Source organism: Notolepis coatsorum, assembly GCF_963971535.1.
Source record: "Notolepis coatsorum genome assembly, chromosome: 3".
Lineage (NCBI taxonomy): Eukaryota > Metazoa > Chordata > Actinopteri > Aulopiformes > Paralepididae > Notolepis > Notolepis coatsorum.
In genome coordinates, this window is record NC_140167.1 from 82,481,029 (window position 1) to 82,505,494 (window position 24,466).

At 43.9% G+C, this 24,466-nt stretch overlaps 1 protein-coding gene across 1 annotated transcript in view; it reads right to left on the minus strand.

Moving 5' to 3' along the window:
- Positions 1-24,466, minus strand: part of cachd1 (cache domain containing 1) — a 286,337-nt gene that overhangs the window by 76,421 nt on the left and 185,450 nt on the right. The window contains 1 exon segment of the mRNA XM_084311268.1: positions 13,863-13,969. Within this exon segment, the coding sequence (XP_084167394.1) occupies positions 13,863-13,969 (107 nt within the window).

The following is a 24,466-nucleotide window of genomic DNA, read 5'->3' on the forward strand; positions in this document are numbered from 1 at the left end:
AGAGAGAGAGAGAGAGAGAGAGAAGAGAGCGAGAGAGAGAGAGAGAGAGGAGGTGCAACTAGAGTGGTTTGTATACATAATGTGTTTGCGTTACACCAAAAATGGACATAATGTGTTTGCGTTACACCAAAAATGGTTCTTCAATCAAAAGAAACACAGAGGGAGAGAGAGAGAGAGAGAGAGATACAGAGAGAGAGAGAGAGAGAGAGAGAGACAGAGATAGTTGTGCCAGTTGAATAATCTTATATATATATATATATCTTCTTGCAGCAACTCTTCATCCTGACAAACTGTTTAGACAAACTCTAGAAACTCCTCAGACCGTCCAGAGGAGAGACCTACAGTATCTGCTGTCACACACACACACCCACACACACACACACACACACACACACACACACACACACACACACACACCCACACACACACCCACACACACACACACAGAAAATAGTCACAGATATCGCTGAATGTCTTATTTCATAATACAACGTTTCTGAATGGACCTTTGGATTAAACCAAGTTGTATGCAGTGATGAACAATCTTTCCCAGCAGAACACAAGTTACTTAACGTTACACAGGTCGCGCTATGCACGCTTAGCTTGCTAACGTTAAGATAGGAGAGGTTTCTTTCTCTCTCTCTCTCTTGATTTATTTTTTAACACATCAACGTTAGTAGGCTATAATAATAGATTATGTTCCGTCACTGCATCGATGCAGAATTGTCTACGTCTGCATCGCGATGCATCTTAGAATCGAGAAATGTCCACACCCCTAATAGACAGACAGACATATAGACAGAGACAGATAGACAGACACACACACAGACAGACAGACAGACAGATAGACAAGCAGAGACAGACAGACAGACACAGACAGACAGAGACATATGGCAGACAGACAGACAGACAGACAGACAGACAGACAGACAGACAGACAGACAGATAGACAAGCAGAGACAGACAGACAGACACAGACAGACATACAGACAGAGACATATGGCAGACAGACAGACAGACACAGACAGACAGACCCAGACAAACATACAGACAGAGACATATGGCAGACAGACAGACAGAGACAGATACAGTGATTTTAGCTGTGCTCCTCTCAAGTACCTAAAACACAGCAAACATCCTTCCATCTTCATGATATTACTCTATTATTACCACTTCCTCTCCTCCTCATCCTCTCAATCATCTCTCTCTCTCCTTCCTCTGCCATCCCAAACAGGTGAGATGGAGGGAGATCAGAGAGGAATGGTCTGGTAATCACATATAAAAACAGACAGTGGTAAACACACTCTCTCTCCCCATCTCTCGCTCTCTCTCCCCATCTCTCACTCTCTCTCTCCCCATCTCTCTCTCTCCCCATCTCTCGCTGGCTCTCCCCATCTCTCGCTCTCTCTCCCCATCTCTCACTCTCTCTCCCCATCTCTCGCTCTCTCTCCCCATCTCTTGCTCTCCCTCTCCCCATCTCTCGCTCTCTCTCTCATCTCTCACTACCACACACACAGACCTCCTCATCTCTCTCACTACCACACACAGACCTCCTCATCTCTCTCACTACCACACACAGACCTCCTCATCTCTCTCACTACCACACACAGACCTCCTCATCTCTCTCACTACCACACACAGACCTCCTCATCTCTCTCACTACCACACACAGACCTCCTCATCTCTCTCACTACCACACACAGACCTCCTCATCTCTCTCACTACCACACACAGACCTCCTCATCTCTCTCACTACCACACACAGACCTCCTCATCTCTCTCACTACCACACACACAGACCTCCTCATCTCTCTCACTACCACACACAGACCTCCTCATCTCTCACTACCACACACAGACCTCCTCATCTCTCACTACCACACACAGACCTCCTCATCTCTCACTACCACACACAGACCTCCTCATCTCTCACTACCACACACAGACCTCCTCATCTCTCTCACTACCACACACAGACCTCCTCATCTCTCTCACTACCACACAGACCTCCTCATCTCTCTCACTACCACACACACAGACCTCCTCATCTCTCTCACTACCACACACAGACCTCCTCATCTCTCTCACTACCACACACAGACCTCCTCATCTCTCTCACTACCACACACAGACCTCCTCATCTCTCTCACTACCACACACAGACCTCCTCATCTCTCTCACTACCACACACACAGACCAAAACTGACAGTCACTCATTGAAATGACAGCTGCCAACATACATTTAGTCATTTAGCTGACGCTTTTATCCAAAGCGACTTACAAGTTCTGTACGACAAGTCATCAGGAAGGGCACAACTCTATCAGCTGAGTAACAATGTTCATAAAAGTGTCGCGTGTTACAGTGTAGGTTCGTTTATTAGGACAAGTGCATGACAGTAAGGTTAGTTAGGGTTAGCTTTTTTTTTCCTTCATTATTTCAGATAATGGTTGAAGAAGTGCGTCTTTAGTCAACGGCGAAAGATTGGACAGGATACGGCTGTCCTAACTGGGGTGGGTAGTAGGCTTGGGCGGTATGACGGTATTATGGTATACCAGGATATTTCGAAATCCCGCCGGTATGATTCTCAATACCGTGACGTCACAGACTGCTATTACACTGACACGGAGTTGATTGTAGTGCACAGCACGCGCCAGCAGAGGGTTACATGGCCATCGTTCTGTGAGCTAGCGTTGATACCTGGCTGGTGCGGGCTAACTGGCCATCGTTCCGGGAGCTAACGTTAGTAGCACTAGGCTGCTGCGGGCTAACTGGCCATCGTTCCGGGAGCTAACGTTAGTAGCACTAGGCTGGTGCGGGCTAACTGGCCATCGTTCCGGGAGCTAACGTTAGTAGCACTAGGTTGGTGCGGGCTAACTGGCCATCGTTCCGGGAGCTAACGTTAGTAGCACTAGGCTGGTGCGGGCTAACTGGCCATCGTTCCGGGAGCTAACGTTAGTAGCACTAGGCTGCTGCGGGCTAACTGGCCATCGTTCCGGGAGCTAACGTTAGTAGCACTAGGCTGGTGCGGGCTAACTGGCCATCGTTCCGGGAGCTAACGTTAGTAGCACTAGGTTGGTGCGGGCTAACTGGCCATAGTTCCGGGAGCTAACGTTGGTAGCACTAGGCTGGTGCGGGCTAACTGGCCATCGTTCCGGGAGCTAACGTTAGTAGCACTAGGCTGGTGCGGGCTAACTGGCCATCGTTCCGGGAGCTAACGTTAGTAGCACTAGGCTGGTGCTGGCTAACTGGGCATCGTTCCGGGAGCTGACGTTAGTAGCACTAGGCTGGTGCGGGCTAACTGGCCATCGTTCCGGGAGCTAACGTTAGTAGCACTAGGCTGGTGCTGGCTAACTGGCCATCGTTCCGGGAGCTAACGTTGGTAGCACTAGGCTGCTGCGAGCTAACTGGCCATCGTTCCGGGAGCTAACGTTAGTAGCACTAGGCTGCTGCGAGCTAACTGGCCATCGTTCCGGGAGCTAACGTTAGTAGCACTAGGCTGCTGCGAGCTAACTGGCCATCGTTCCGGGAGCTAACGTTAGTAGCACTAGGCTGGTGCGGGCTAACTGGCCATCGTTCCGGGAGCTAACGTTAGTAGCACTAGGCTGGTGCGGGCTAACTGGCCATCGTTCCGGGAGCTAACGTTGGTAGCACTAGGCTGCTGCTGGCTAACTGGCCATCGTTCCGGGAGCTAACGTTAGTAGCACTAGGCTGGTGCGGGCTAACTGGCCATCGTTCCGGGAGCTAACGTTAGTAGCACTAGGCTGGTGCTGGCTAACTGGCCATCGTTCCGGGAGCTAACGTTAGTAGCACTAGGCTGGTGCGGGCTAACTGGCCATCGTTCCGGGAGCTAACGTTAGTAGCACTAGGCTGGTGCTGGCTAACTGGCCATCGTTCCGGGAGCTAACGTTGGTAGCACTAGGCTGCTGCGAGCTAACTGGCCATCGTTCCGGGAGCTAACGTTAGTAGCACTAGGCTGCTGCGAGCTAACTGGCCATCGTTCCGGGAGCTAACGTTAGTAGCACTAGGCTGCTGCTGTCTAACTGGCCATCGTTCCGGGAGCTAACGTTAGTAGCACTAGGCTGCTGCTGGCTAACTGGCCATCGTTCCGGGAGCAACGTTAGTAGCACTAGGCTGCTGCTGGCTAACTGGCCATCGTTCCGGGAGCTAACGTTAGTAGCACTAGGCTGCTGCTGGCTAACTGGCTATCGTTCTGTGATTTGTTTACTTGGTAACACGGGTTGCTAAGGAATTTAGGTTCGAGGTTGAAGAAAGTGCACTTTTAGGTTGAAAGAACGGCCCTAATGTCAACGTGTTTCAATATAAGCGTTATGTATGGTGATAACGAGTATATCGTTAGCTCCGCCCCCCCCCCCCCACGCTGATGAAAATGAAAGTCATACAGTCATATACCGTATACCGGGGTATTATGTGAGCATAGTATGAGGTTATGAAAAAAATTATACTGCCCAAGCCTAGTGGGTAGTTCATTCCACCATTGTGGGGCAAGGACTGAGAATAGGCGGCTTCTTTTTGATGACCCTGCCGGAGCTTGGATAGGAGTAGGTCTGAGGCGGCCAGAAGATGCAGAGCGTAGGGGTCTTGAGGGTGTGTAGTTAGAGACCATTGACCGTAGGTAGGCGGGAGCGGTTCCCTTTGCCGCGCGGTATGCTAGGTCGAGGGCCTTGAAGCGGATACGTGCAGCAATGGGGAGCCAGTGCAGGTCCCTAAGAAGTGGGGTGACATGGGCCGACTTCGGTAGGTTTGAGATCAGGCGGGCCGCTGCGTTTTGAATGAGTAGACTCACAAGCACAGACTCTCTCAATTCAAAGTGGCTTTATTGACATGGGAAACATACGTCTACATTGCCAAAGCCAAATGAAACAAAACAATCAAACAGAGATCTCTCTCTCTCTCTCTCTCTCTCTCTCTTTCTCTCTTTCTCTCTCTCTCTCTCTCTCTCTCTCTCTCTCTCTCTCTCTCTGAGATGTTTAGACTGGTCTGAGACAAATGGAGGGGTGGAGAAGATGAATGCTCATGAGAGGTCAGAGGTCAAGTAGGGCTGAGAACGAGAGAGAAGAGAAAAACAAGAAAGAAAGAGGAAGAGAGATGGGGAGGGAGAGAGAGAGAGAGGTGTAACATGAACCCCATGTGACTGCTGTAAGGAAAATAAAGACCATCGACTGAGATGAATGAAGAGAGGGGGGGGGTATTGTGTGTGTTATACAAACCTACGTACAGTCGTACACGTTTATGCGTGTGTATGTATGTGCATTATGGAATATTCCAGGAAAACTAGATACGGTACTTTAATATATGGCAATAAATGCAACACATGAGCAGAATGTACACACACACACACACACACACACACACACACACACACACACACACACAGGCCAAGTGATGACAACACAACTGGAGGAACATCAGGATTGGTGGAAAGTTGGCATTTCACTGGGTTTTCACATGTAGTTCCTCCCTAATCAAACACACAGCCACATACTGTTCCACAGACAGTCTTTAAATACAGTTCCATAGTCATCTAGCCTTTTAAAAGACTGTTCCACAGACACACTTAGTCTTTAAATACTGTTCCACAGACACACATACAGTCGTCTTTAAATACTGTTCCATAGACACACATGGGGCTAGATCCACAAAGAATGGATTGCACTTCACTTTAACAATTCATTATGAATTGAAAATTGGGTACCCTGATGTAAACAAGACGAAAGTCTTCTCTGGTCTGCATCCCCCTAACAATTGTGTGTATTGAGCCGTATAGCGCGGTGATTGATTGAATGAAAATTGTATTAACAGATTGCTGAATGGGGGGGGGGGGGGGGGGGGGGCTACGTGGCGTAGTGGGCAAGGCGCTCGCCACGAAATCTGGAGACGCTGGGCTTGCCTGTTCGAGCCCAGCGCTCCACATTTGCTTTCGTCCGTACTAATACACATTGGCCGTATTAGGGGGTGGGAAACTGATGGGTGGGGATCGGGCGTTGTGGACAGCGACTCCTACAGGTCGGTTGGTGCGCCTGCGCAGTAGAATCAGGAAGTGTCGGGGGCAGCGTGAGCCTCCCACGCGTTACTCCTCGCCACTGACAGATCGAGCTGCGCAGGTGAAAAGATGCGACTGCTGTTACCTCAAGTACCGGAGGGGACTTGTGCTGTGTATGACTTAGTCCACATTGCAGCCGGCTTGTGGGAGGCAAGAAACAGCGTTCGTGACAGGGGAGGGTTGAATTGGATGATACGAAATTGGGATGGGAGAAAATATAGAAAAAATTGGAGAAAAAGTGGATAAAAAAAAAAACAGATTGCAGAATGGGTACAATACAATACAGTATGGCTCAATACACACAATTGTTAACATATTGGGGACGAAGCACGGATATATCCGGCTTTCGAATCCATGCGTTGTGGACAGAATCACGGAGATATCCGTGGGAAGTTATTATTGCTTTTATTCCATTTTAATAACCTGTTCAAGGTCGCCGAGCAGCACTGCAGATCTTCCCTACTCTATGAATTCGACAATTTGCAATACCGGCCAGATCCTCTTAGGGGCGCTATCGCGCTACTGCAATGTGCCCTGGATCAGTCTCTTTGTTTTCTTTCAATGGAGTTTTCAGTTAGCAGGATTCTGGATCTGCAGCCTGTAGCTTGGATTACGTTTCAAATCGCAGATTTCACCATGTAATAAGGGGATTTATCATCAGCCAATGGACATATCGATCTACCAGATGGCGATCGATAACGGGGAAATGCTCAGGGGGATCCCACCGGCTCATGGTAAGATTTTTTTCACGTAAATTACAGCCCGATCAGAGCTTGCTATGATACTCAACAAGCCGACCAGCGTATGTGGCTACTTAGACGAACACGGTTATTGGTAATCAATAGGTATGTCCGATATTATCGGCCTACCGATATTATCGGCCGATATCGGCATTAAAATCTGATATCGGTTGATATCTGTATCGGAAATTAAGAGTTGGACAATATCGGTATATCGGTATCGGTAAAAAAGCCAATATCGAGCATCCCTAGTAATCAATAATAATAAACGATGTCCCCCCCCCCCTTTCATGCATACATGCTTTGGGATTGTCCGGATCATATGCAGTTTGAGTTATTTCTGTAGCATCAGTAAAACGGAAATGCCATTGGATAGCTATTCGATTAATAAAGTTATATTTCACTCTATGAGTTATATTTCACTCTATTCAAATCAAATTTAAAGTGACGTGGCTGGGATAAATGTGCCAGTCAGTCAGCCAAAACAAATTCCTGGACCAAGGTCGAACCAGAGAGCTGTGGAGTCGAAGGCCCCCTGGGAGATAAGAGTGGCAAGCGGCTTCCCCCACCCCCAATCCCTACCCAATCCCCCCTCCCGCGTGTACGCCCGGCGCCACTCCCACGTGATGGTGACGGCAGCCGACTAGTACGCATGCTGGAGGGGGGGGGGTCTAAGACTGTTTCATCACCAAAGTCCTATCACCCAGTCCATGCCCCCTCCCTCTGGACAATCTTTTCCGCCCTTCCTCCCGCCACCTGGCGCGACGACACTTTGTTTCAGACACTTTGTTGTTGTTGCAGCCGACTATCGCATATCTGTAGATGACATGTGTCAACAAATGTACATGTCTGTGTGAATTTATGTTGTGCCGTTGTTACTGTAAAAATGTAATGATTGTGATATGTTGTTATTAATGAGACGATGAGCTGTATGTGTGTGTCACTGGAATTTCCCCAAGGGGATTAATAAAGGAATATCTTATCTTATCTTATCTTACCTTAACTAGCCTTCCAGAAAATATACTAGCCCAAATCCGCTATAAAGCTTATATTCACAGCGCTATAAAATGAGAACCTATTGATGCATTTTTTTTTCTTTAAGACATTTTGAAGGGACGGTTTATGCACTCAATTGACAATGAGAATGGACAGATAGCAATACTATAAATTATAGATTTAGCTGTACAAAAAGCCACACGTTTGTTTACAAAAGCTGGCCCTCAACCATTATGACCAAGTCTAGCGTTTGTGCCAACATGTCTCCATTTTCATTTTCCAGATTTTTCCAGATTGTGAAAGTACAGAATGTAAGCTTTCAAATGATGTGTCATACTTTGAAATCTGAGAATGTTTTGAATATCATATATTCATTTAAATCTTGTAACTCAGTCTGTTGTCTATAACACTCAAGGGGAGAAAATGCCTCTCAAAGATTTTCACACTTCAGTTAGTTTGGGGAGGGGGGGGGGGGCGTGGACAACTACCCTCACCTGAATGCGTCCATTGTTAACGTTAATGACTCTCTGTGTGAATGCCTTTACCTGGCTCAGTGAATCTGAATCCCAACGTGCAGCTTTGATTGATTGATTGAAAACTTTATTAACAGATTGTAGAATGGGTACAGTACAGTACAGCTCAATACATACAATTGTTAAGGGGATGCAGACCAGAGAAAGACTTTCCTCTTGTTTACATCAGGGTCCCCCATTTTCAATTCATAATGAATTGTAAGTAAGGGTGCAACTTGCACCGTGCAATCCATCCTTTGTGGATCTAGCCCATAGTCTTTAAATACTGTTCCACAGACACACATCGTTTTTAAATACTGTTCCACAGACACACATCGTTTTTAAATACTGTTCCACAGACACACATCGTTTTTAAATACTGTTCCACAGACACACAGTCTTTAAATACTGTTCAATAGACAGTCTTTTTAAATACCGTTCCATAGACAGTCTTTATAAATACTGTTCCATAGACGGGTGCGTCGGTGGTATTTGTGGGTATTTAAATGAGGTAATATGGGCGGTAGATGAGTCCCTTTCTATGCAAATGAGCCTCATCGCAAAAACACTCCCAATTCACAAAGATCGGCACTAATTGCCACACGCAGTTAAAGCGACGCTAATTACGTCTTGAGAGATTTGGTGGTATGAATGAATGAATTTATTTAAACAGATGTTAAAAATACACACAGGATTTAAAACCTAATTGGGACACAACCATCACATGCATTGCATTGTTTGAGGAATTATCACACAATAAAGTCAGAGACTTATTTCCATTGTGGTCCTCGTCTGTCACAGCAATAGTCGGCACAGGTAGGTCTCAGCAAGGTGCAGCAAACACATTAAAACAACATTTCATTCCAATAAACACTTAAGATAAAAAATACATAAAGCTCTTACACTACAATATAAAACAACACATATACAAAATAAACTGCTTCAGTTTAAAATTGACGGGTGGCTAGGCAACCATCCCTTCACTGCTCTTTTAAAAATGCCTAATCGTGACAATTTCTTTTATCTGAGATGGTAGCTGGTTCCATTGTAAAGCTGCTGAATACTGAAAGGTATTTTTCCCAGCCTCACTCTTAATCCTACAGGGGACAATATCCGCTCCACTTGCTCTGGTGGCATAGCCATGAGTCTCCCTGACGAGTTTAAAATAATATTTTAAATACTTTGGAACGGAACTGTTCATTATTTTATGGGTAATACTCAGCTTCAAATGATTAATTCTGTCTTCAACTGACTCCAATTTAGTTCTATGAACTGATAGCGGCCCACATGGGTACGGGAAGTTACATTCAAAACAGTCCTAATCAATACATTTTGGAATGTCTGTAACTACAGTAAGCGTATTTATAAAGGGGTGTCATTGCCAGCGTCTCAGGTGCGAAGGCATCGTAATACCAGGTGTGCTTGTTCTCCTACTGGTCGGTACAAGGGAACCCTGAAGTCATCCGCACGCTTCCTCCGACACGCGCGGCGACAGCCAGTGACTCTTTTTTCACCTGGCAGCGAGGACTCTCATTGGTGAAGTGTAACGCGTGGGAGGTCACACTGCCTTCCTCAAGTCCTGTCTCCGCTGAGCAGGCGCCAAAGACCTGACCTGTAGGCGTCGCTGTCCACAACACCAGATTCCCACCCATGACTTGCCTCCCCCTAACCCAGCCAAACGAGTTAGTATAGCGATCAGCCCAAGTCTCAAGCAATGCTGACTCCGGGAGTCGAGACCGCAGCCTCTTGCATTGGTGACGGGCGCAATCTCCGCTACGCCACCTGACCGCCACATGAAAGAATATTTCTAAGGAGAATATCACTTTTTGATTTAAGCGAGACCGAAATCATCCGGAGACACAGGTTGCCAGCTCAAGCAATTCTTGATCTACTTGATGAAATCAAGGATGATATTGAGCCAGCCACCCAGAGATCCCATGTTATTTAAATATTGTTATTTAAATAGAATAGAAGATTGCTACAGATTGCTCACAGTAAACATTTAGGTAGTCAGAAAGTCCCGAATAAGAATACAACTAAGAATAAAATACGGTCCGGGATATACATTTTTCTACGTTATGTATATAAAAAGAATGTGTATTCTTATTCAGAGATCCCATGCAGTAATATAATAATGAATGTGGTTGCCAAATTCCCTGGATCTGTGCACAACAGTACATTTTTTGGAACAGCAGACATGGATGACACAAACGTTTGTGCTGTAATATATTCATTGCAAATGTGTGGGGGAATTTTGTATAGGTGATGGCAGCTACCAACTCCAGCCATCCATGTCTTATGACTCCTGTGCGTAATCCTGCCAAGATTGGAGAGGCTGTGTATAATCGGGTCACATCAGAACGTGCGGTGTGATCGAGCGCACATTTGGCATCTAAAGCCCTTTGGGTGCTGTGTTAGGTAATAATCACAATAAAAAGAATATAACCCGCACACTCATATGCTCCAGAATAGACTTTTAATTTATAACGTTTCATTTCATCATGTCCATGAGGAGTAGACGCTGGAAACACGGTCAATGACGCGTTTATTCTGGAGTATATGATAATGCAGGTTCTATTATCTTAACTAAACAACTTTCTCACTCAAAAGATATTCCTAAATGAGAATATATTTTCACTGGCACAGTGCCTAACTTCGGTCTAAAGATTCAGCACCATGGACAGGTCTGCTCAAACTCATTTATTTGGGGATAATTTGACAAACAAATGCAATGATGAAAGATAGTGACAAAAACAAAGGATGCAATGTGTCATGAAAAAAAAAATTAAGCAAGCTCTATAAATTACGAAATAAACTAAATACAATATGAAATAAACTGGTGGTGAAATAAACAAATGGTGAAAAATACTGTTATGTCTATGCCTCATTTCGGGTTTATTTCCCCCCCTTCCTGATATCTGCCAACCGCGCTTCCAGGTGCAAACTGCTCCGCGAGCCAACTGCGCTGACAGATATCAGGAGCAAATTGCACACCTATGGGCGTGTTTGCACTAGTATATCATCGTCGCAATATCCTTAGTGAGTGGCTCTCAACGACGGAGCAAATACCGGGTGCTATTAGCGCCGCGCAATCCATTCTTTGTGAATTTGCTTGATATTATTTTTTAAAAGAATATTTTATAAAACAGTCAGTAGTCAGGCTCTTAACACATCCTGCGCCAAGAACGAGTTAACTCGTTATAGCCCGCCAATCGAATAACGCCAATAACGAGTATACTCGTTATTGTGATCGTTATTACTTTTATTCGCTATTGCCATTCATAATTCATCCAGCAAGGCTCTGGGAAACTCTGGCACTCTGTCTGATATTGCAACGGCCCGATACTGCCGCCTGGTGGATTTCAGGCGATGTTGCACTCACTCTCTACAGGAAGGTTAGGTCTGTGCATCAGTGAATGTCTTCCGGGCGGAGGTTTCTTGTAACGTGAATCCAGATACACACTCGAGTGCATTGAATCGACTTCGAGACGCAATAATCAATATGCTTTTTGAGTTTATGGCGTCGGGCAAACGGAAAAAGGATCTAGCAGATGGCAATCAAATAATTGAAATATTCTTCCTCCAGTATCATCGGCCAGAGGTAAGAGGAATCTAACGTTAATTCCAGCTTGATTGTCCATTTCTTTCATTGCAACCGATCTGATCAGCGTATGGGGTTGTACTAAAGAAAGCTGTTATTGACAATCAATTAATTAGAACCCCCCCCCCATTTCCTTCATGCATGATGGAGCATAATATATAACGATCATATGCATTTGAAATTGTTATTGTAGCGTGTATAAGGACGAAATGCCAATCGATTAAGTAGAATATGCATCAGGGCCTATAACTCACGTTCTAGGAATTACCGCAGACCACTCTAAAAACATACTTATATTCACGACGGTATAAAACGACAATGTATGAATGGAAAAATCTAACGTTCCCACAACTTGAAGGATAGATACCCGATGTCGAATGGGCCATAGTAATGTAGATATAGCTATACTATTTAAATAGTTATAGCCCTGCAAACAAGGTGAGCGACTCCATAGGCTTACAGTGTTGGCGTCAGAGCTGTAAGATGGTCATATTGCGTGGCAGAGATTGTGTTAAGAGTCCAATCGGAGAACAGTCTCCTAACAGCCAGTATGGCCTCCAGCTATGTCACATACAGCTCAGCATACAGCTCAGCTGGATGCTGCTGGGATGCGGAGGCAACGCGTTGTTCTATAACATAGCTGTGTTCTGATTCCTGACAGCGAGGTAAACTGAAGATAGATGACTAAGAACTGCCAGAGGATGATGAAGACGCACACGTCCTGAATGGTAATGCAGACACACAGAGATCAAGGGAGCAGGAGACCGTTTGATCTCAGGACACTTCCAAAATAACACTGTTCTCAAATCAAAGGGAGAGAGACACACAGAGGGGAGAGAGAGAGAGAGAGAGAGAGTACAAGGCAGAAACAGACAATATGATGGAATGAAAGACAGAGAGAGAGAGAGAGGATGGAATGAAAGACAGAGAGAGGGGGGGTCCTGAAATGACTGCAATGGACATGAAAAGCAAATGAGAGATGAGGAGAAGGAGAAAGAAATAATAAGAGAAAGAAACAGAAGAGAAGAGGAGAGGAGAGGAAAGGAGAGAAGAGGATGAGAGAAGAGAAGAGGAGAGAAGAGGAGAGAATGAGAGAAGGAGAAAATGAGAGGAGAAGAGAAGAGGAGAGAAGAGGAGAGAGATAGACAAAGAGAGAGAGAAAGAGAGAGACAGAGATAGAGAGCGATAGAGACAAAAAGAGAGAGAGAGAAGATATATATATATACAGTATATAAACACACAAACAAACACACTGTAGCACCCACTCCCCACACTTTATATTTATTGATGAAGGATTGCACTACAACTCGTACACCTTACTGTAAATTGTACCTCATCCCATTTCTGCTTTGCACTATATAGTACTGTACATTAGTACACTGCATAGTATATTATATGGTAACTCAGAACATTGTACATATGTCTATACCGAACACTGTGACCTCATTTTCTTCTTCTAAATTACATGCTATACTATGTTATTTGATACTATCTTGTCTAGCACAGTCTCTGGAGCGTAACAGTAAGAAGCATTTTGTATGAAAGTATTCTGTACTTCTGTATGACAACTATTAAAGAAACTTGAAACTTGAGAGAGAGAGAGAGAGAGAGAGAGAGGTTGAGAGACAAAAAGAGATAGAGGGAGATATAGAGAGACACAAAGGAGAGATAGATAAGAGACAAAAAGGAGAGAGGGAGACAAAGAGATAGAGAGAGTGATAGATAGACAAAAAGAGATAAAGAGAGAGAGACAAAAAGAGAGAGAGATAGAGAGACAAAAAGATATATATAAACAGACTCTTTAAGAGAGTTGCTCGACATTCGAATAGTGTTCAATTGTATGCGGATTGCTACTTAAATGGTGCGTGCGTCGTGTGTGTGTGCGTGCGTGTGTGCGTGCGTGTGTGTGTGTGTGTGCGTGTGCGTGTGCGTGTGCGTGTGTGAAACCCACCTGAGTTGAGATCTCTCCCGGGGTTGAAGGCTCGGCTGTTGACGGTTGGGGAGAGTCTGTCACAGCATATGGTTTTAGACACGTTGGTGTTGAAGTTCCCATCGAATCTGAACACACACACACACACACACACACACACACACACACACACACACACACACACACACACACACACACACACACACACACACACACACACACACACACACACACACACACACACACACACACACACACACACACACACACACACACACACACACACACACACACACACACACACACACACACACACACACACACACACACACACACACACACACAACACACACACACACAGTTAGCATCACTGAGACGGCAACATTCATTCAATTAAAATACATTCTTTAATCTTGATTTAATCTTGAGTGGTACAATACACACACAACACAAAGACAATATCGTCGTAGTAATGAAGTTGGTGGAAGATCATCAATAATAGCTTTATACAGAAACAGATGCAAGTCACGTGTCTCTGCAACCAACCGTATCATACAGGACACAATGATGGAACCATAACTGTCTGTCAGAGAGGATCAACCGTATCATACAGGACACAATGATGGAACCATAACTGTCTGTCAGAGAGGATCAACCGTATCATACAGGACACAATGATGGAACCATAACTGTCTCTCTACCAGAGAGGACCAACCGTATCATACAGGACACAATGATGGAACCATAACTGTCTGTCAGAGAGGATCAACCGTATCATACAGGACACAATGATGGAACCATAACTGTCTCTCTACCAGAGAGGACCAACCGTATCATACAGGACACAATGATGGAAACATAACTGTCTCTCTACCAGAGAGGACCAACCGTATCATAGAGGACACAGTGATGGAACCATACCCGTCACAAGCGATGCATCTAAGGGCAGAATGATATACAGTCCAGGGGCTTTAGAGTGGAAGCAGCAGCATGTCTATAAACAATGTCTCCATGTGTCCAAAACAGACAAAAGACTACTTCTGGTTTGTCCAAGATTGTCCCGGTTTCAAGCTCTGTGTCCCGGGTCTGGACAAATATCTTTTTTTCATTATTCACTACCAAATTGTCCCGGTTTGCACCACAATCAAAAGACTAATTATAATATTATACTCGTTGTCTGCACTTACATAAGAGGTTCGTCATGTTGTCCCACTCATTATTACCTAACCAGATATAAAAACGTACACAGCGCACACCACATGTCTGGATTCAACACTGATTTGTCTGTATGCGTGTTAATCAATATCGTTGGCAAGGCGGTTGCTAGACGATGGCACGCGCGCACTCGCGGCTCAGAAGCTGTCAGCATGCTGCCTCTTTGAACGGGGGGGGGGGGGGGGGGGCATCTGTATCTAAGAATCTAACAGTCAATTTCACAGAGTAAATTTTACTCAAACTGAGTAAACATTTTTGTTGAGTAAAATGTACTCCGTTTGAGTAAAATTTACTCTGCACCATTGTTTTCTTTCATATTTGAAGTCACTGGTAAAATCAAGTCCTTAGTTACCACGGCGACCACTAACTAACCATACAATTCGCCGCCATTCGGCAGAGATCGTGATTCATTTGAAACATTTTGAAAGCTCCCATTTCACCTCAAAATGCAGTAACTTCTGCAGTAATTTGACTCAATGTAAAATAACTATGGCTGTCAGTTTATCGCGTTAATTAGATTAATGAATTACACAGCAAATTATCGCATTATGAAAATTAACGCAAACTTTATTAGAAAAATATATATATATTTTTTTAATATATATATTTTTTATCTCATTCATTCCATAATAACGTAGAATAAACATTTAAAGACTTTTTTTTGTGGCCCATTTGCATGTTCTTGGTATCTGATTCTAGGGACATCTATGGATCTCAGGGAATGTATTCCCAGTGGCAGAAATACTGTGTCTGTTACTAGGCTTGAGTAAATTGTAATGAACCAAATGAGAATATCAATAAATAATTTTTTTTATCTTTGACTGTGAATAACACCATGCTAAAATTGACCAGACCTGAAAAATCTAAGCAAATGAATAAAGGGAAGATGATTAAACAGAAGGTTTTGTAGATACAGTACTGAATTCTGCCATCCGGACACATGCAATTTGAAATATGATTATAGAATATCAGGCTTTATCAGATTAGAATGCGATTAATTAGATTAATTAATTACAAATCCTGTAATTAATTCGATTTTTTTTTAATCGCCCTAAAAATAACATGACATAATAATTGTTTTCTCTGAATATGTTCAGGTTTGTTGTCACCGCCATCTTTAGAGTGAGGGATTTCTCTGCTCAGCACCAGCAGCAATCCACCTGCTCACGTCTCTGACCCTAATCAATACTCTCCCCCAGGCATGTTGTGTGAATGCTATTAGACACTCATTAGCAACATTCATTTAATTACTTCTCAATATGATTCAACAGGCATCAGTTAAACGTCTTTGGCACAAGTACATCATTTATTTTTTATACAAATTTTCTCAGGGACAAAGGTACCTGTATTGCTTTAACATAGCCGTGTGTGTGTGTGTGTGTGTGTGTGTGTGTGTGTGTGTGTGTGTGTGTGTGTGTGTGTGTGTGTGTGTGTGTGTGTGTGTGTGTGTGTGTGTGTGTGTGTGTGTGTGTGTGTGTGTGTGTGTTGAATGTTGATGGCACTGTGTCTCAGGGGACCAGCCCGCTCCACGCTGCAGCACGACTGGGATGCTTTGATCCACAACCACCTCCTCCTCCTCCTCTCCTCCACCCCTCCCTCCTCATCCCTCCATCTCTCCCCCGTAACCAACCCACCTCCTCCAATACACCCATCTCTCCCCTGGCAACACACACACATGCATTGGTCATTCTATCACATCACAACACAACACAACACACAGGTCATGTTAACACAACACAACACACACAGGTCATGTTATCACAACACAACACACAGGTCATGTTAACACAACACAACACACACAGGTCATGTTAACACAACACAACACACATGTCATGTTAACACAACACAACACACAGGTCATGTTAACACAACACACACAGGTCATGTTATCACAAGACAACACACACAGGTCATGTTAACACAACACAACACACAGGTCATGTTAACACAACACAACACACACATGTCATGTTAACACAACACAACACACACAGGTCATATTAACACAACACAACACACACAGGTCATGTTAACACAACACAACACACACAGGTCATATTAACACAACACACACAACACACAGGTCATGTTAACACAACACAACACACAGGTCATGTTAACACAACACAACACACAGGTCATGTTAACACAACACAACACACACAGGTCATATTAACACAACACACACAACACACAGGTCATGTTAACATAACACAACACACAGGTCATGTTAACACAACACAACACACAGGTCATGTTAACACAACACAACACAACACAGGTCATGTTAACACAACACAACACAACACACAGGTCATGTTATCACAACACACACAGGTCATGTTAACACAACACAACACACAGGTCATGTTAACACAACACAACACACACAGGTCATGTTAACACAACACAACACACAGGTCATGTTAACACAACACAACACACACAGGTCATGTTAACACAACACAACACAGGTCATGTTAACACAACACAACACACAGGTCATGTTAACACAACACAACACACACAGGTCATGTTAACAACACAACACACAGGTCATGTTAACACAACACAACACACACAGGTCATGTTAACACAACACAACACACAGGTCATGTTAACACAACACACACAGGTCATGTTAACACAACACAACACACAGGTCATGTTAACACAACACAACACACAGGTCATGTTAACACAACACAACACACAGGTCATGTTAACACAACACAACACACAGGTCATGTTAACACAACACAACTTATTACATTACATATTACTTACATTACTTCCGGGCACTCGGTATATGTCCCGGCACTCTAGCTCGTCACAATACATAGCGATCCGTTGCCAATAACTCGATAAACAACATGATTTGGACGTATATACCATTATACAACCTGGAAATGGACCGGGTATTCCAACATCCCATAATAGGAAAATGTATACTCCACGCTCATCGCCCAACGGCGCGAGGAAGATACGGTAAGATTCAGGGTTATTTTTCAATGTCTTCTATACTAACTGATCTGATGAACATATGACCCACATTAGATGAATGGTATACCGCTGCCCACGGAATTATAAACGCCCCCTCGGCCATCCGGTCAACATCAGATGACGTGTAGTAACTTCTAGAACCATGTCCAGTTGGAATCTTTTATATCGCGCCGATTGCCATCAAACTGTATTTCATCATCAATAATATGCATTTGGGGCTATAGATCACGTTCTGGAGAAAGCTGCAGAAAGAGATGAAAACTTACTTATACTTTAGACCAGGGAGGGGCAACTGGCGGCCCTCACCGACGTTTCATGCGGCCCCAGGCCAATATATTAAATAATTTTTTTATTTTTAATTTTTTTTTTATTTTAATTTTTTTTTATTGTATTCGACTAAGAAGAGTTGGCAGTCGACTATGGCTCCTTTCGATCGATTAGTCGACTATTTGATTAATAGGGGTCAGCCCTAGTGTGGACGAAACGCTGTTGAAAGTGCCGTGCAGCAATATGGGGGTTTTGATAAACTGTCGGCTGTTGTTACCGATGGAGCACCGGCAATGAAAGGAAAACGCACAGGATTCGCTGGGCTTCTAAGGCAGAGTGGCGTTGAGTGTCCAATGCTGCACTGCATTATACATCAGGTAAGTTCGCTAACATAATTTCCATCTATTGTGGGTCACTAATAATGACCAATGCAAATCGAGTGTAGTCAAATTATATGCGAGAGTCGTTAAATCGTTTTTCTTTTTTTTTATCTGATATAGGAGGCTCTCTGTGCCAAGAAGCTTGACTATACAGCCATGTTATGGATTTGGTTACCAAGGTTACCAATCTAATTCGTGGAGGCAACAGGTCACTAAACCATAGAAAGTTTGTCTCCTTTTTGGAAGAGATGGACACTGATTATGGCGACTTGCAGCTACACACAGAAATCCGATGGCTGAGCCGTCGGAAAGTACAGGAGCGACATTGAAACACTGGAAATGCAATTCAATGATCGGTTTGAAGATTTCAACGGCATGCAGCCACGGATAGCGCTGTTTGCCGGCCCCCTCACCGCTACGGTGTCAGAGCAGCCCCCACCGTTGCAGCTTGAACTGTGCGAGCTACAGTCAGATCCTTTTTTTCAAGCAAAGAGAAATGAGAGGGGAATTTCATTTTGGAAACTGCTACCTGAGCCCCGCTTCCCACTCCTCAGGGACTTTGCCCTCTCTATGGCCAGTATGTTTGGGAGCACATACATATGCGAGAGCAATTTCTCAAACATGAAGCACATCAAGTCAAAGGAGAGAAACAGGCTGTCGGATGAAACATTATTTCATCTGATGCAGATTGCATGCACAACATTGAAGTTGACATTCCTGCTATTGTGCGCCAACAAGAAAGACCACAAGTGTCTCATTAAAGACAGGGGGGGAGGAGATGATGAAGAGGTGTAGAGGGGGGGGGGAAGGAGATGATGAAGAGGTGTAGAGAGGGGGGAAGAGATGATGAAGAGGTGTAGAGAGGGGGGGGGGAGATGATGGAGAGGTGTAGAGAGGGGACCATTATTATTATTATTATTATTATTATTATTATTATTATTATTATTATTATTATTATTATTATTATTATTATTATTATTATTATTATTATTATTATTATTATTATTAATTATTATTATTATTATAACCATTATTGACCCACTGTGGGGCGAGGGTGAATGTCATGCCAGTTTGATAAAGGGTCAATGGGAGGCATGTAGTATTGCACTTTACTTTACTTGCACTTTACTTGTTTACTTTTGTAGTGTTCAGATAACACTAATAACACAAAGACAAAGCAGCATTCCTGCTGCATTTCACTACAACAGTAAATCAAAAGTGCAATAATAAATGATTTTGTTAAATGTATACACTTTTATCCTGCTACTAAACAAAACATTCCTGAGTGCTTCATATCCATAACATGCATTTCAGTGTTATAATGTTTTGTTTAGTAGCAGGATAAAAGTTTATACATTTAACAAAATCATTTATTATTGCACTTTTGATTTACTGTGAAATGCAGCAGGAATGCTGCTTTGTGTTTGTTGAGCAGTGGGCTTTAAGTTCATAAATTTATTTTATTAGAAGCCTTAATTATAATTGATCATTTTTGTATATATTTGGGGTTACACAGCAATACTTTTAAATTCAGCTGTTTATAAATTCATAAAGTTGAAATTGCATTACTAAATGCATTTGAAATGGAATAAAAACAAAGTTACAACAAATTATAATTGTTTATATACCTTGTGACTATTAGGGCTATTTGAGTGATGGGGTACTACTGGCGGGACTGCCGATAAACAATGCGGCCCCCCAGATTGATTGTGGACATTTTGTGGCCCTCACCATATACAAAGTTGCCCACCCCTGCTTTAGACCATACTTTAGTATGAATATGTGAATGAAAAAGTTTAACGTTGCTTCACCCTGAACATTACATATAGGACATTGAATGGGCCCTAATAATGGCAATCTAGCAATATAATCTAAAAAGTTATAGCCCTGCAAAGAAGGGGAACTTATCCATAGACAAATAGAGCTGGCAACCCATGCATGGTCATGAATTTAACCTCCGGCAGTTAAAGTGTTAACACAACACAACACACATGTCATGTTAACACAACACCACAACACAACACACACAGGTCATGTTATCACAACACAACACAACACACAGGTCATGTTATCACAACACAACACACACAGGTCATGTTAACACAACACAACAGACACAACACACAGGTCATGTTAACACAACACAACACACAGGTCATGTTAACACAACACAACACACAGGTCATGTTAACACAACACAACACACACAACACACAGGTCATGTTAACACAACACAACACACAGGTCATGTTAACACAACACAACACACACAGGTCATGTTATCACAACACAACACACAGGTCATGTTAACACAACACAACACACAGGTCATGTTATCACAACACAACACACACAGGTCATGTTATCACAACACAACACACAGGTCATGTTAACACAACACAACACAACACACAGGTCATGTTATCACAACACACACAGGTCATGTTAACACAACACAACACACAGGTCATGTTAACACAACACACAGGTCATGTTATCACAACACAACACACACAGGTCATGTTATCACAACACAACACACAGGTCATGTTAACACAACACAACACAACACACAGGTCATGTTATCACAACACACACAGGTCATGTTATCACAACACAACACACACAGGTCATGTTATCACAACACAACACACAGGTCATGTTAACACAACACAACACAACACACAGGTCATGTTATCACAACACACACAGGTCATGTTAACACAACACAACACAACACACAGGTCATGTTATCACAACACACACAGGTCATGTTAACACAACACAACACAACACACAGGTCATGTTAACACAACACACACAGGTCATGTTAACACAACACAACACACAGGTCATGTTAACACAACACACACAGGTCATGTTATCACAACACAACACACACAGGTCATGTTATCACAACACAACACACAGGTCATGTTAACACAACACAACACACAGGTCATGTTATCACAACACAACACACACACGTCATGTTATCACAACACAACACACACAGGTCATGTTATCACAACACAACACACAGGTCATGTTATCACAACACAACACACACAGGTCATGTTATCACAACACAACACACAGGTCATGTTAACACAACACAACACAACACAACACACAGGTCATGTTAACACAACACAACACACAGGTCATGTTATCACAACACAACACACAGGTCATGTTAACACAACACAACACACAAATGTCATGTTATCACAACACAAACACTGTTCTATCTCCCCCTCCCTCCCTCTTTCTCTCTCTCCCTCCCTCCCTCCCTCCCTCCCTCCCTCCCTCCAGTTTGATTGACGGGGTTCTGATGTACAGGGTACTTTGAACTTCACACGTCTCAGCTCCCATTAGGCCACAGTCATTACTATTCCCCTTCAAACAGCACCATCTGGGTGTATGTGGAATGTGTGTGTGTGCATAATGTGTGTGTCTGCACTGCATATGTATATGAGGGAAAGCAGTGTGTGTGTGTGTGTGTGTGTGTGTGTGTGTGTGTGCATAATGTGTGTGTCTGCACTGCATATGTATATGAGGGAAAGCAGTGTGTGTGTGTGTGTGTGTGTGTGTGTGTGTGTGTGTGTGTGTGTGTGTGTGTGTGTGTGTGTGTGTGTGTGTGTGTGTGTCTGCACTGCATATTATGTATATGAGGAAAAGCAGTGTGTGTTGTGCTGTGCATGTGGGGGGGAAGAGTGTTGTGGATGGGCAGCAGCCAGATAAAAATAAATTTGCAAACACTTTGAATTCCAACATCAAACACACGAGAGAAGGAGAGCACAAGAATGAGAGAGGGGGGGTGGTTTGTCAGGGGGGAGAGAGAACGAGAGAGAGAGAGAGAGAGAGAGAGCAAGAGCGAGAGCGAGAGCGAGAGAGAGAGAGAGAGAGAGAGAGAGAGAGAGAGAGAGAGAGAGAGAACCTCTCTGTACCTGCTGCTGGGTTCATAGCAGCCGTTGCAGTGGAACTTAAGGCTAATGTAAACGCTACAGCAGCATGTATCTGGCAGACAGCGTATGAATATTAACCAGTGTGGTGCAAACAAGCCCAAAACAGCTGGTGCGTCGGAGGGAGCGAGGTGTAATACTCCATTACAAATAACCAACAATTACTTTTATTGATAAAAAACAACAACTTACAGATGTGTCCCATAGAATCACAGGAATAGTGTAACATTTTAGGACCTTTAACCCACTGACCTACTCCCCCCCCCCCCCCCCCCGGAGGAGAGCAGGTTCTTAAATCAATCTGCATGTATTTTAATAAAGTAATCAGATGGAGTCTTCATCTCCATACTCCCACAGGACGACGCCGGGCCTCGTTAGTGCTGCACAAAATCTAGATTTTTTTTGGAAGATTTCAATAATTCAATAGTCATTATTCAATAATTCATAGGACGCACTACTGCGACCGCGGTGGGCAGCGTCATCTCTCCGGTTAGAAAACCGCTCACGGTTAAACACTCCACCATACTGTACTTAAGTCAAAGGTCCACGTACAACACTCCACCATACTGTACTTAAGTCATCAAAGGTCCACGTACAACACTCCACCATACTGTACTTATGTCAAAGTTCCAAGTACAACACTCCACCATACTGTACTTAAGTCAAAGGTCCACGTACAACACTCCACCATACTGTACTTATGTCAAAGGTCCACGTACAACACTCCACCATACTGTACTTAAGTCAAAGGTCCACGTACAACACTCCACCATACTGTACTTAAGTCAAAGGTCCACGTACAACATTCCACCATACTGTACTTAAGTCAAAGGTCCACCATACTGTACTTAAGCCAAAGGTCCAAGTACAACATTCCACCATACTGTACTTAAGTTAAAGGTCCACCATACTGTACTTATGTCAAAGGTCCACATATAACAACACTCCACCATACTGTACTTAAGTCAAAGGTCCACATATAACAACACTCCACCATACTGTACTTAAGTCAAAGGTCCACCTACAACACGCCACCATACTGTACTTATGTCACATACAGATGTAATAGGACTCAACAGGGAACAACCAGCTTGTACTCAGATGATGCAACACTGACTGTGTGCAGTTACTGGGATTCTGCGCTGATGAAAATCGGTTCTCTCTCTTGCAGTACAGATTGCATTTAATACACATTTAATTTAATGTAATTTATCCTCTCCTCTGCTTCTCATCTCCTCTGCTTCTCATCTCCTCTACTCTGCTTCTCCTCTCCTCTCATCTGCTTCTCCTCTCCTCTGCTTCTCCTCTCATACTCCTCTCCTCTGCTTCTCCTCTCCTCTGCTTCTCCTCTCATACTCCTCTCCTCTGCTTCTCCTCTCCTCTGCTTCTCCTCTCATACTCCTCTCCTCTGCTTCTCCTCTCCTCTGCTTCTCCTCTCATACTCCTCTCCTCTGCTTCTCCTCTCCTCTGCTTCTCCTCTCATACTCCTCTCATCTCATCTGCTTCTCCTCTCATACTCCTCTCCTCTGCTTCTCCTCTCCTCTGCTTCTCCTCTGCTTCTCCTCTCCTACTCCTTCTCCTCTGATTTCCTCTCCTTCTCCTCTCCTCTCCTCTGCTTCTATTCCTGTCATCCTGTCTGTCCTCCTTTATACCCTTCCCTCTGGTTCGCCTGCGGCACTCCGGTTCATTAGCCTGGCTGCTATGGAGGCTAAGAGAGGGGATCAACTGGGATTTAAACTGGGGTGTCGGGGGAGACAAGAGGGAGGGGGAGAGGGGGGGGGGGGTTGGAGGG